The 13,860-nt window shown below is 37.7% G+C and overlaps 1 protein-coding gene across 3 annotated transcripts in view; it reads right to left on the reverse strand.

Moving 5' to 3' along the window:
• Positions 1-1,863: 1,863 nt before the first annotated feature.
• The window catches only part of HTR2A (5-hydroxytryptamine receptor 2A), a 68,726-nt gene continuing 56,729 nt past the window's right edge, over positions 1,864-13,860 (reverse strand). For all 3 annotated transcript variants that reach the window (XM_054446615.2, XM_063650850.1, XM_063650849.1), the window contains one exon: positions 1,864-5,463. In XM_054446615.2, the coding sequence (XP_054302590.1) occupies positions 4,661-5,463 (803 nt within the window). In that variant the 3' untranslated portion in view covers positions 1,864-4,660. The remainder of the gene's footprint in view (positions 5,464-13,860) is intronic.

Raw genomic sequence — 13,860 nt, forward strand, 5'->3', positions numbered from 1 at the left:
AAATATTTCTTGTCCCCAGATTTTCTTCCCACGTCTCTCCTTGATGCCTAACATTTTTCCTTTGATTTCTGCCTTTTGGGTTTTCATCATGGTGGGCTGCTGAAGAGATGTCAATGATACACAATGGCATATCAGCTTCAGTTACTTAGTAGTAGTCTTCCAGAAAGTTGACACCCAAGGGAATGGCACATGGGATAGAAAGTTTTTATGTAAGTCGTAAGAGAGAGCACCAAAGAAGGGAGATCTGCATTAAGGTGAGGACAAAGCAGAAGTAAATTTTTGGAAAAAGAGAAACACCAAGAGAGTAGCAGAAGCTGCTGAATTATAATATTGCCTATCTCACAGTTTTGGCTAGAATTTGCTCTGATGGCTAATAATTTACAGAGGCTTTGGAGTTTTTCCTTTTTACTAACACACTGATTACATTTACATGGTGTTTTACAAGTTATCAAGCACAGCCATAGGCATGATCTTATCTAAGCTAATCTGTCAGTTAGCCAGAATGGGTACTAGCAGCTCCATTTTACAGACAGTGAAATCGAGGCCCAGAGTTGTTAAGAGACTGCTTCCAACTCACATAAGCAGTGAATGGAGAAGCCAACATGGGAACTCTCCTGTTGTGGTTTTGACGGGTGATCTTTCCCCTGCACTGCATGAGGTCGGGAAAATATTTTATGCTTTGGAGTCAGATGACCCAGGCTTAAACTTGCCAATTTTCTTGCCAGCAGTGTGACTTTGAATATGTTACTAACTGCTCTGAATCTCAGTTTCTTCATCTGTAAAAAAAGAAAAATAATTCTACCTTGTCAGATTGTTGTGAAAATTCCATTTGGTAAAGCAAGGAAAGCAACCAGCTTAATGCTTGGCACACAGTAGGCACTCAATATACTTTCCCTGCAGTTAAAGATGAAATGATGAATGAGGGTAACTGTTAAATGACACCATGCCTCCTTGGTTTACTTTAATTCCTAAAATGTTCTCCTGTGAAAGAGAGTGTGTGTGTGCATATGTTAATGCATCTGTGCATATGCACACCTGTGTGCAAGTCTTGGTGTACACCACACGCACCTGTGCACATCTCTTAGGGCACTGAAGTTGTTCTCTATGTTCTTAGGCTTTGTGGAACCAGACATAGTGATCAAACATGGAGCATATTTCTACTGCAGATAACTAGAAACTGGATCATGGCAATAAAGCTAATCCAACTGGATAGATCCTAGCTCTGTGACATGGCTGACTTCCAGAAGCACAGGCTTTTTTGCTCTCAAATATAAGGATGATACCTGCAGTTCTGAGTCTGATGACCTGGAAGATTTGGGGTAATTCCCTTTAGTAGACACAGCTATGGACTCACACAAAATTGCATTCATTTTTGAGTCTACTTTATTTACAGTTATTTATTCTTTCTTGAAAACTTTTAGCATCGCCTTGATTAAAATAAGTTCATAAAATAATCTTCACTGTATTTGTTACATATGGCACAGAATAATTTAGCACTTTATAAATATGTCTCATTGATGCACAAATGGGAGAAGCACCCTTTGCTAAAAGCAGTACAGTGACTTAGTTCAATTTGGCTACAGTAGCACTTTAAAAAATTACCATGAGATGGCGCTGTGGCCAAGTAGATGCAGTATGCTTTAAACAGTTTTCCCTAATTATGGCAGTTAATTGCTTTTTTTGAATATAGAGTAATCTATCATTCAACTTAAAGTAGAGCAAGGTTTGTTACTCCGTTTTCATAGTATTGATTAAAAGTGAATCCTTTAATCACAGATCCATAAATCATTTGACAACTGTGTTTCACTTAGGTGTGAGTCTGTTTAAAAAGTCATAGTAGTCAGAAGATCGCCAGACTAAACAAAGGGCCCAAAGGTACCATTTTATTTAGGATCAAGAAAGTATATATGTGGACCATTGTTTTCGTCACCCTCATAGACTTGTCTTAAAGTTCTTCCACAAAATTAGATTAACTTCCAGTTTATTTAAAGAGCTGATATTTTTGTTACACTTTAATCTGCTTTGCAGAAATGGAAGGTCATAGAAATATTAGAACATGAATTCACATTTAAATAAACATGATACAAACATGCACACATGTGTATATACTGAGTGTTTTCATTGACTTGCTTTTCGTCCATATAAATATATAAATATTGAATAAAGTGCATGAGAACATGTCTGTACATATATACAGCTACACATTTGCCTATACAGTATACACTTGAATAGATACTTATGGAAGAAAAAAACACATACACGTTTGTGATATATAGGTAGTCAAAAGACATCTATCAGGCAACATTAATGTTCATTCTGATCAAGATTGAGTATATGGGGGTAGAATCTGTAATCTTTTCCCTAATATATAATGAAATGTGCAGAGTTGTAAGTGAAGGCAAAATACATTAGAGCAGAGACATCTTAACATTTATATTTTCATCAGTTAGTGCGGTATCATCATAAGGAGTAGTTCAGTTCAAATGCAGCCTTGGTACTAGCAGCATATTATACATTCTGTCTTTGAAATAGTGAACCATCTTTCAACATATCTATGAGGACATAATGAGAATTTTATGCATTTCCAAATTACACAATGACACTTCCCACATTCTTTAGTTTTCAAATCTGTATTTTTTTCCAAATGTTTAGGGAAAAAACTATTTCTCATTCAATAGAAATTCTTCAGCATTTTAATCATATATCTAACATTGATTCCAATAACAACATGCAATTTAACCTTGAGTGTTATAATATCAAGGTGGATTAACTGTTGTTAATCTCTTTTTCTCTTTAGTAACCATTTCAATGAAATATTATAATATCTGCTTTTCTATTAGGGAGCCCAGTGTCAATGAGTAATACTGAAATGAGTGAGTTTTTGGAGAAATAGAAGAAAAATTTTGCTCAAAACTATGGTAGTTATAAATTGGCTTGAGATTGAGGTGCACATTTCTAAATTAATTGCAATGTTAAGCCTCAAGTGATATTTTCCCCCTCCTTTATTTGTTTGGTGTTTATTGGTAACCAATCAGGAAAACATATTTTTAAAACTACTCTCACAGTTGAAACAAACTTGTTTCTGAACCAGGTAAGAAGGAAATAAGTTGAAAGGATTCTAAAAATAAGTCTGTTTATATTTTTTGACTAAGACCATTTCAGTTTAGTCATTTTCTTTCTTTCTTTCTTTTTTTTTTTTTTTTGTGATAGGGTCTCACTCTGTTGCCCAGGAGGAAATGGCAGTGGTGTGAACTTGGCTCACTGCAGCCTTGAGTTTCTGGGCTCAAGTGATCCTTGTGTCTCAGCCTCCCGTGTAGCTGGGACCACAGTTGTGTGCCACCAGGATCAGATAATTTTTTGATTTTTTTTTGTAGAGACAGGGAGGTCTCACTTTGTTACCCAGGTTGGTCTCAAACTCTTGGCCTCAAGTGATCCTCCCATCTCAGCCTCCCAAAGTGCTAGGATTACACGCATGAGCCTCCGTGCCTGGCAGAGCCATTTCGTTTAAAGGCAAGGATTTTGTTTTAATTATTTTTATATTTCTTATATCTATAAATTTGCTTCACACATACATGTACACTCAATAGATGATTGTGGAACCAAGCAGAATGGTTTTAATAAATAGTATAAACCAATGGATCTGAAAGCATCAATTTACCTGATGAGTGTCATAGGAATGTCACCTGCTTTTTACAGAGATGTCCTAGGACTCTACCACTGTCAGTAGCCGGAAACCTGAGTTCATCCTCAATCCTGACACAGTTACATCAATATACATTTACTGCTCAAAAGAGTGCATGCATGATGCAGTCATTTCACAGCAAGTTACCAAATACCTCGATAATGCTGTTTTAGAGAAGCAATTGCTAGAAACGCATTTGGTAATGTTAAATCATCCTTTTGCTAGTTTACCTAGAAGAACAAATATTAAACGAGACCACACTGGAAATTCAGAGTAAAGCACAAGAAGTAGAAGAGAAAGCAGCAATAGTTATTGAATAACATTTGAAATCTTTTTCACTTCTGAGAATTAGCTTGAAATGCAGCAAATGCCAGCAACCTTGTGAATATTTCCAAATGGTATCTATGAAAAAGCAGGAATGAAAAATGTTGTCAAGTATTTCATTTAATTATCTTAGCAATACAGATTTTATAACACTGACCTTAGTGTCTTTTTTTTCTCCTTTCAAAATATATACCATAGTAAGTTTTAAAGATAATTTTTAAGAGGCCATTATATTCAATAAAATTTTCACTATTTATAGCTATTTTTATTTACAGCAATAGGTAACCAACTCAATCCCATGTCATCAATGAACAGCATAGCAGCAAGGTTTCCACTTGAAAATAGAAGTTAATTTAGATTTACTTAGGGCTTCATAATTATACAATAAAAGTGAATCATTTTAAAGACATATCATTTACAATGTTATAAATAAGTATCAGAAAGCTCACAGCTGAAATGCTGTCAGAACATTTTCCAAGCACACATTTTGTAGCATTGAACCCCACTTTTCATTGACAGAATAAAATGAGGCATACAGATATGCTCGTTGGTTCCACTAGACTTGTCTAATTTTTTCCAATCTCTTATTTTTTTTTCCAGATAGGTGAAAACTTGCTCAGTGTGCCCTCCACAGTTGCCACGGCAACTAGCCTATCACACACAGCTCACCTTTTCATTCACTCCGTCGCTATTGTCTTTAGAAGCATCTTCAGAATGCTGCTTTCCTAGAGCAACCATTGAGCAGTCATTATCCGTTGTCTTGGCATCTTGCTTTGAATTCTTTTTTTGTCCCATTTGAAGTTGGCTAGACTTGTAGGCCAAAGCCGGTATAGTGTTCACTAAAATTAACTGCAATGGTTTTTTGTTTTCCTTGTACTGACACTGAATATACCGTGAAAAGGCTGACCTATAGGTCTTGTTGAACAGTGTGTAGACTAGTGGGTTGACTGCTGAAGAGAGATAACCGATCCAAACAAACACATTGAGCAGGGCCCCAATGACATCCTCATTGCAGGACTCTTTGCAGATGACAGCCATGATGTTCGTGATGAAGAAAGGGCACCACATCACCACAAACAGGAAGAAGACAATGCCCAGCACCTTGCATGCCTTTTGCTCATTGCTGATGGACTGCATAGTCCTCCTGCCTGTGTAGGACCCTGGCTCCCTATGGATCGACCGCTGGAAGAGCTTTTCTGAAGACAAAGAACTCTGAGGGAGGAAGCTGAAAGAAGCTAATTTGGCCCGTGTGCCAAGATCACTTACACACAAAGTAGCTTCTTTCTGGAGTGACTTGATAGTTAGAAAGTAGGTGATCACCATGATGGTTAAGGGAATGAAAAATGACACAAAAGAGCCGATCAGGACAAAGTTATCATCGGCGAGTAAGCAACTCCCCTCCTTAAAGACCTTCGAATCGTCCTGTAGCCCAAAGACTGGTATTGGCATGGATATACCTGGAGTTGAATAGAAAATGAAACATGATTATTAAGGAATTGAGTATATGAAGGCAAGAGCATCACCACATAATGTTGGCTATTGAAAAGATTTTATATCAACATTGTTTAAAAGCTTAACATACTTTGAGAATTTAAAATTTCTTTGGACTTACGTGTTTTGTAAGTATATAATATGTAGTTCCTTGTATGTTATATTGCCCTATATAGCTAACCCTTTACTTATAAAGAAGTATAATAAATCTAGCTTTATTTTTTATGCCATATTTTTCTGATTATAATATTATACTTATTAATTGAAGAAACACACAGAGAGGCAAATAAACTAAAAAATGTCCAATAACGTCACCATCTAGAGATAACCACAATTAACAACTGATGCTGTTCATTTTATTTATTTATATATTTATTTTTTTCTATGAAAATCTAGAATATAGATTTGTTTCTTTTTTTGATGCTGTTCATTTTAGATACATTCACACACTTACCATATGCACACATTTTGAAACAGAATTGAGGTTCTTTTTCACAAACAGTTCTGTATCTTTTTTTAAAATCTAATAATATGTCACAAGCATGGCTTATATATAAAAATAACTATAAAATTTAAAATATAGTTTATTTTCTCTCTAGAAAAGTTGGGAGGTACAAAAATGTAACAATGAATAAAGAAAAATAATATGTATTCTCACCAGTCAGGGACAATCATAATTTACATTTGCATCATTTCTTCTTCCACTTAAATGTACATATAAAAGCAAATGTGTATATGCAGTACTTTACATGCAGTACTTTGTACCTTATATGTTTTAGAACTTCCTATTTCATTTAACATTATAAATCATGATAATTGCACATAAAATATTTTTGAGAAATACAATTTTCTAATATTAATTTAAAATAACTTTAACCAATTTTAATTCTTTTTTAAAAAGCTTTTATTATGGGACATTTTTAACATACACACAACTAACAACCCAAAAACCAAACCCAGTACAGTGAACTCGTCACCCAGCTTCAAAGATTATCAGCTCAATCCCAATCTTGTTTCATCCATACGTCCTCTGGCTGCCATCCCTCCCATGTTATCATGAAGAAAATCCTAGACATCATGTCATTCAATCTGAAAATATTTATTACGCAGATCTAAAAGCCATGCACTCTTAGACAAACCTAATATTTTCACAATACCATTCTCACTCCTAAATAGAAGTTTAATATTTCTTTAATATTAAATGTAGAGTTATTGTTCAAATTTCCAATTGTCCCATAAAGGTTGTTGTATGTTTTTAATAGTAGAGCATTCATAAGGGTGGATTACAAAAAACAAGACAGCCATATACTTTTTATTGACAAATATAAAAGGTAGGTATAGGATGAGATAATACAGGGGAACATGGGCCTATATGGTCCATTGCTCCACCACCCAGATTTGGGGGATCTGTAAAGCTCCCTCAGGTACAGGTATTAGGCAGAGGAGGAAGCAGAAGTGAATAAAGGCAACCCCTGGCCTCTAATCATGCTACGTGCCCCACATAATGATAGGACCTTTTTAAAGAAAGATTCAACTGGCCATGTTGTGCAGTTTCACCACCAAGCCCCCGCCATGGACAACCTCTCTGCTCCTGGGGAAATAGGCGTATCTTTCTCTACTGGTCTGGGATGGTTGGTCCAAGGCAGTCATGAGATGGCTTATTCTCTCTGCCATAAAGGTAGAATCAGGATGACAAAAAAGAGAGGAAACATGAATCAAGTACTCTGTATAACTTAGTTTAAGATTGTTTCTTTCATGAAATGGTAGATATTGCAGGGACAGCCTGGGAAAAAAAGTCAGAAAAAAAGTTCCCTTGTAACTCCTGCCCATATTATCATCACACTCAGAATTGTAGAATAAAGAGTGTCGTGGTTACTGCTTCTGACCATCTTTAGAGTCTAATACATGGTCTCACACCAGCCAAGAACACCGGTTTATTCCAGAGTTGGGGGCCACTGCCTCACTCTTGCCATCCAACTGGAAAAAGGTTCTTGGAGAATCTCTAATCTAACTTCTGCATACTCAGAACAGAGTTCCACTTCATCCAAGCACAGGCATGACTGTGCTAACCTCATGTCACCTCACATTGGCCATCGTGGCCAGGAGAGAACATTGAGTTGATGTAATATTCAACACAAATCTTTCTTAGTGACATTTGCCATTATCTTCAAAGACTTAATTGACAATATTTGTCACTTGCCTATGCAAGCCCATCCAGGATTCTTGGAAGGTGGAGATAAATGACATCAGAGCTGTTCATAAGGACACTTATTGTGGCTAATGACTCTTCATTTCCTCCATCCCTCTCTGTTCCTAGCCCATTGTTTGCAACATTCAAGAAGAGATTGATGAGTTATGCCTCCAAGGGGAACATCCTCTGAGACCCTGGATATTGACCAGTTTTGCTTATCCTTCAGGAAACTCTTGATTGTAAAAGTAAGGGCATGATTTCTAAGAAGAGTGTTTTTCTCCCAGTGTTTGAATCTAGATCTGTGAAAGATATTTCCTGTACTCATGTACAAGGTCTTGTTAGACAGCACAGTTGCTCATTGATTAGAAAGGATGCTTTGTTCATCCATTTGAGACATCCCTGGATTTGAGTCTTGGCTGTGGCTCTGGGCTCCTGAATTGGCTACTTCATTCCTATAGTCCCCACTTCTTCATCTATCATGGGAGGCTGGCACCAACATACCTTCATGCATTTGGTGAGGATAAAATGGATCAAATTTGTAGAGCACCTAGCACAGCACCCAGTCCAGAGTGATGTTCTACCAGTGGTCAATAAACACGAGAGTAGCTTTCTCTGAAGAATTATTTATATTAAATATATCAACATTATTTTATTCTAATCCATTTTGCTTAGCTTGTATACACTAGATTTTATATAGCAGATCTTTTTAAACCAAAAGAGGCTAAAAAGAGTTTTGGCTATTGGCCATAAAGTTAACACTGATGTAATTTTAGCTTCTGCCAGGGTGACGCCGGGTCTTAATCAATTTTAATTTTGTGCAGCTAGAACTGTTGATTACTTTTCTAATGTGATGAATTACAGCATTGCTATTAGTCATGATACACATAAACAAGATATCAACCGTCCAAAAAAAGTGTGTGATTTTGTTATTAAACTCTTGAGTGTTCCTTTTTCTAATTAATACAAAGGAAGTAACTACCTTGAGAGCCTTTTGCCCTGGTAATTTATATAAGCTTATATAAGCTTATAACCTGGTAATTTACATAAGTGGCAATTCTCAATTAACCAGAATGTGGGCTTACCTAAAATGCCAAATTCTTTAATTATTTGGAATAGTGTCTTTGATTGGACACACACACACACACACACACAAACACACACACACAACCTTACAGAATAGCCCAGTTTCTGAGAGGGGTGATGGAGTCATCTGCACTGAAATAGAGAATCCCTCTCTTAAATGCCCGGGATAAAAAGCCACTCTACAAGAGGCTGTGGTAAGAGGTTACACGCAGAGCTGTTCTGTCTGGAAGGGGGACATTAATTTGGAAGTGGAGAATCAAGCTGATCAGTTATTTAAATGGCCTATTCATCTTTACATATAACAAAAACATCCTGAATACTATTGTATACCATTCTTTTTCCATGCCTCACTCATAGTAACTGGTCAGCAAGGGTTGTAGAAAGAATAACCAGAAAGTTAAAGTAATACTCTATAAAGAGGAGAGGAAATTTTATGTCAAAAAACTAGAAAACATAGATAGGCTTTGTGGGTACAATCAGCAGCTCAAAAGCATGTGCCTCTACCAAGAGAGATGAAGACACGGTCTGATATCCAATATTGTGGTCACAGCCATCTCCGGGGCATTAATTATCTGGCTGCTTTGTTTGATAATAGCTGCTTTTGGAGACCTGACATCTCCTCTCACTTGAAATTTCCGCATATAAAGCATTTTCCTTTATGAACAAAACAGACAGTAACTTGAATTACATGACTCTGCATTTTGTTTAATACATTTTTTCTGAAGAGTGGAAAACAGCAGTCAAAATTCACTATCAGCATTAGATCCCCTATGTAGCGTTTTACTCATTTCCACTGAAACTCAGACAATAAAATGAATGGGAAACCTTGACACCTAAGAACGCAAAAGCTTTGGTTGGTGTCTTTCTTTCAGCATAGCTCTGCTTACTTCCTGCACATAAACTTTGCACCTCTAGTTAACATCTTACCACAGGCTGCATAAATAATTCACTTTGAACCGCTGGCTGTGAAGGGCTGGCTTTATTCTTAATCTTGGACTTTTTCTGAGACAGTGTACATTTCTTGGGAAATAAGAAGATTGCCTTCCTAGATAACCATCCTCTCGTAGGGAACAGGACGGTGGCAGTCCCCAGGGCCCTCAGCTGGAAAGGAGGTGGAAGGCACAGAAGTTATTTCGGGGCTGTTGTGAAAAAGATTGAAATTTGGGTTCATAGGTTTCTGTTTTCCCAAACTGCTACCTTTTCTTTGAATTTTAATGCATGCTGTATTTTTCAAGTTATAAGAACAAATTTACTAGTAGTTTGACAGAAAACACCACTGGTAAACACTGCAGGATAATCCTCATATTACAGGGAAAGAAGAATTGAATATTTAGGGCAACTGCCAATGGGACTCACTATCCTTCTGATACAGAGTTGCTAAATTCCTTCTAATCTATGTATGATGTGTTGACAAGGCAGATGTACATAAAAATGAGAGCTACACAAACATGTCAGTTACCCAAAAGCTGCATGTTTCTTTTTCTCAGATTAATTCCGAATAGCTCTGATAATAAATTGCAACTTTTCAAGGTATTATCACACATATTCATTCACTCTAAATTGATTTTTACAAAATTGTTAAAACATTACCCACATCTTCTTGTGGGTCAGATGAAAATCTCACTTTATAGATATGAAAACTTGGGCCTACCAAGCTTAAGTAATTTAGTTAGAATCACATAGAAAGTTGGGGGCAAAATCAAGACCTCTACTTAGGGTTCTTAATTCTTACGGTGGATTTTTAAAAACTGCTTATTTGTTCCTTTGAAGGTAGTTACAAAAGTCTATGACTACCTCTGAGGTTTTTAACATTGGCTTCAGGAAGTCTATGATAGTCCTAAAGTCTAAAAATTTGTATATATGTATATTTCCTTGGAGATAGATAGATCTTTCCTTAGATGGGCAGGAAAATTCTAGCCCCTAATATGACTAATAAGCACTCAATTACACCAATTGATATGGTTTCGTTCTGTGTCCCCACCCAAATCTCATCTTGAATTGTAATCCTCATAATCCCCACATGTCGGGACAGGGACCTGGTGGGAGGTGATTGGATCATGGGGAGGTTTCTCCCACGCTGTTCTCGTGATAGTGAGAGTTCTCACGAGATCTGATGGTTTTATAAGTGTTTGACAGTTCCTCCTTCCCACGCTCTCTCTCACCTGCCACCTGCTCCCTTTCTGGCATGATTGTAAGTTTCCTGAGGCCTCCCCAGCCATGTGGAACTGTGAGTCAATTAAACCTCTTTCCTTTATAAATTACCCAGTCTTGGGCATTTCTTTATAGCAGTGTGAGAACAGACTAATACGCTGATGTTGCATGTACAGCACAAACTCTCTCTTTCTCCACCACCCCCACCAGTGATTTTCTGTACCTTGATTTTTTTTTTTTGCATTCTTTCATCTCAAAGCCACAAGTTCCTCTAGCCAGACGTTAAATTCGTTGAGGCCAGAAAAATAGTTCAAAAATAAAATCCTTATAATCAACATTTAGTTTCTTTCAAATACTAGGGAAGTTATTCTCAACTTTAGCTGCACATTGGAATCACTGAGGGAGTTTTAAAAGTTACATTGCCTGAGCCTCATTCCCAGGGGTTCTGATGTTAGTACTTTAAAAAATATAAATGCCCAGGCACTACACCAACATGAAAACAACAACTCCAGGGATCTCTGTAAGCAGTTGTGCACTGCAGAAGCTGGTGGCCTAATTGCCCCCATCATAGATTCCTTATAAAGTGGTCTCTGTCTCCTCTGACCCTCCTTCCTTTTCCTTTCCATTTCATAGCCTAGAGGTTGTGCTTCAATATAAAGATCTTGCACTGAAAGGCGAAGAGATTGAATTCTGGCTTGTAGACGGGGCTTGTCAGCCGTCACTGAAACACTTAAGAACCCATCCACATCTCTCTTGTCTCAGAGAAGATTGACTTTCATCTACCATTTCCCCCCCAGACAATACAATACAAAACCCAAAGAGAATCTGAAGCATATAATGTAATTTGAATAAATAACCGGAGCCTTGTTTTGTTGTTGGAATCACTAGTAATAAGGCAACTTCTGCTGATGACTATGTTAGTCAGCTTAATTTCGTCATTCTACATTGTAGGCATTGATTAAAATATCACATTTGTACGTCATCAATGATACAATTATGATTTACAGATGAAAAATAATATTAATAATAAAAATAAAACTCTTCAATGCCACAGAAAGTTGGGGGCAAAATCAAGACCTGCCTCTTTCTTTTTTAATGAGTGGATATTACACTATCTACCCCTAGCAGGTGCTCTTTTCTAGGCTGCATATTTAGCAACATGCTCATGAGTAAAGATTTATTTAGAAAAAAAACTCATCTCTGTCCTACATTATTGGGCCCCATCTTGAAAGTATTGTATCCTTTCTCCCATTTGTATCAAGGGGGCAGATTTTGGAGTGATTCTCTCTGAAAGCCTGGAGAATGAGTCTTACATGTGACATGTCTCATTTCAGAGACTCTGGTCTAGAAGGTGTGGGGAGAAACAGTCATGGTGTCTGGAAAGTTAGGTTGTGGCAGGTGTGCACATAATCCAGACCCATGGCAGTCAGTTCTCTTTCCTCCAGCCTCGCTTGTGTGCGGCATCCTAAAGCACCTTTTCCATCATATTACACAAGAGCCTATAGTGTCCCTAACACTCAAGCAATTACCAGCTACTCAGCCCACCCTACAGGGTCTTTGTAATCTGATTTTAACATAATTATTTGACTTCCTCAATAGTCATATGGTGTTCTCTCTCTGTTGCTCTCTTCTTTATGTTGTGTCTTGAACTATTCAGGAGGATATTACCCATAGCAAGATTTTTCAACCAGTCACAGAGTGCGATTTGAGGAGCCCCCAAGTCCTGCCTCCTCTCATATGTGTCTCCTCTCAGTAGCTTGCTTGGTATACAGTAGTCCTCCTTTATCCTTGCTTTCCCTTTCCATAGCTTCAGTTACCCAGTCAGCCACAGTCTGAAAATATTAAATGGAAAATGCCAGAAATAAACAATTCATAAGTTTTACATTGTGAACTGTTCTGAGTAGCGTGATGAAATCTTGTGTTGTCCTACTCCACCCCACCTGGGACATAAGCCATCCCTTGGTACAGTGGATCCATGCTGCAGATGCTCTGTGCCCATAAGTCACTTAGTAGCCATTTCAGCAGATCAACTATTGTGGGATCACAATGCTTGTGTTCAAGAAACCCTTATTTTACCTAAGAATGGCCCCAAAGTGCAAGAGTAGTGAGGTTGGCATGTTGTTATAATTGTTCTATTTTATTACTAATGATTGTTAGTCTCTTACTGTGTCTAATCTATAAATTAAACGCTATCATAGGTAGGTACACATAGAAAAAGCATAGTATATATAGTAGTATATATAGAGTTCAGTACAATCCACAGTGTCTGGCATCCATTAGGGGTCTTGGAATGTGAGCCCCAAGGATAAGGGGAAACTATTGTACTGCAGTGTCTCTCTGTTAGAGTGAGAGGTCCCATTCTGTGTACCTATAATACCCCGGGGGGCGGACTATTAACCTAAGTTCATGGTGCAGCAGCACAGAGATGCATAGCAGGGAAGACTCCTGAGGGCATAGGCCTTGGAAAGGAAGGTTGCCCTAGGAGGGAAGACATACAAGATTGCTCAGGGACGCAGGTCTGAGGGAGGTATGGTGGCTGTGCCATGCTGGGCTGTTCGTAAAAGCCCAGAGCACCATGGGGAAGGGGCAATCTAAACGGCTACTGGGAGGTACAGAGACTTACTTTTCATTTTTGCCCTGGACCAATTTTGATGCCTTTCCTTTCCCTGAAATGCTACACCAATGAGTAGGGGCTCCAGGATTTCTATGTAGCAGGGGCTTAGGAGTGGCGGCTGGAGAGCATGGGGGAATGATGCAACCTGTCTTGAGGCTACATTTGCATACAAAACACATTATTGTACTTTAACTGTACGATTATTTGGGAGTGCTTTGGGAATCTGCAGATGGAGATCATGTTTCCAAACCACACCCTACAATTTTTTTCAAAACGTATCTCAAGGCATATCCGCTATATGAAACCTTCCGCAAATTAATTCTC

This window comes from Pongo pygmaeus, chromosome 14 (assembly GCF_028885625.2).
Source record: "Pongo pygmaeus isolate AG05252 chromosome 14, NHGRI_mPonPyg2-v2.0_pri, whole genome shotgun sequence".
NCBI lineage: Eukaryota > Metazoa > Chordata > Mammalia > Primates > Hominidae > Pongo > Pongo pygmaeus.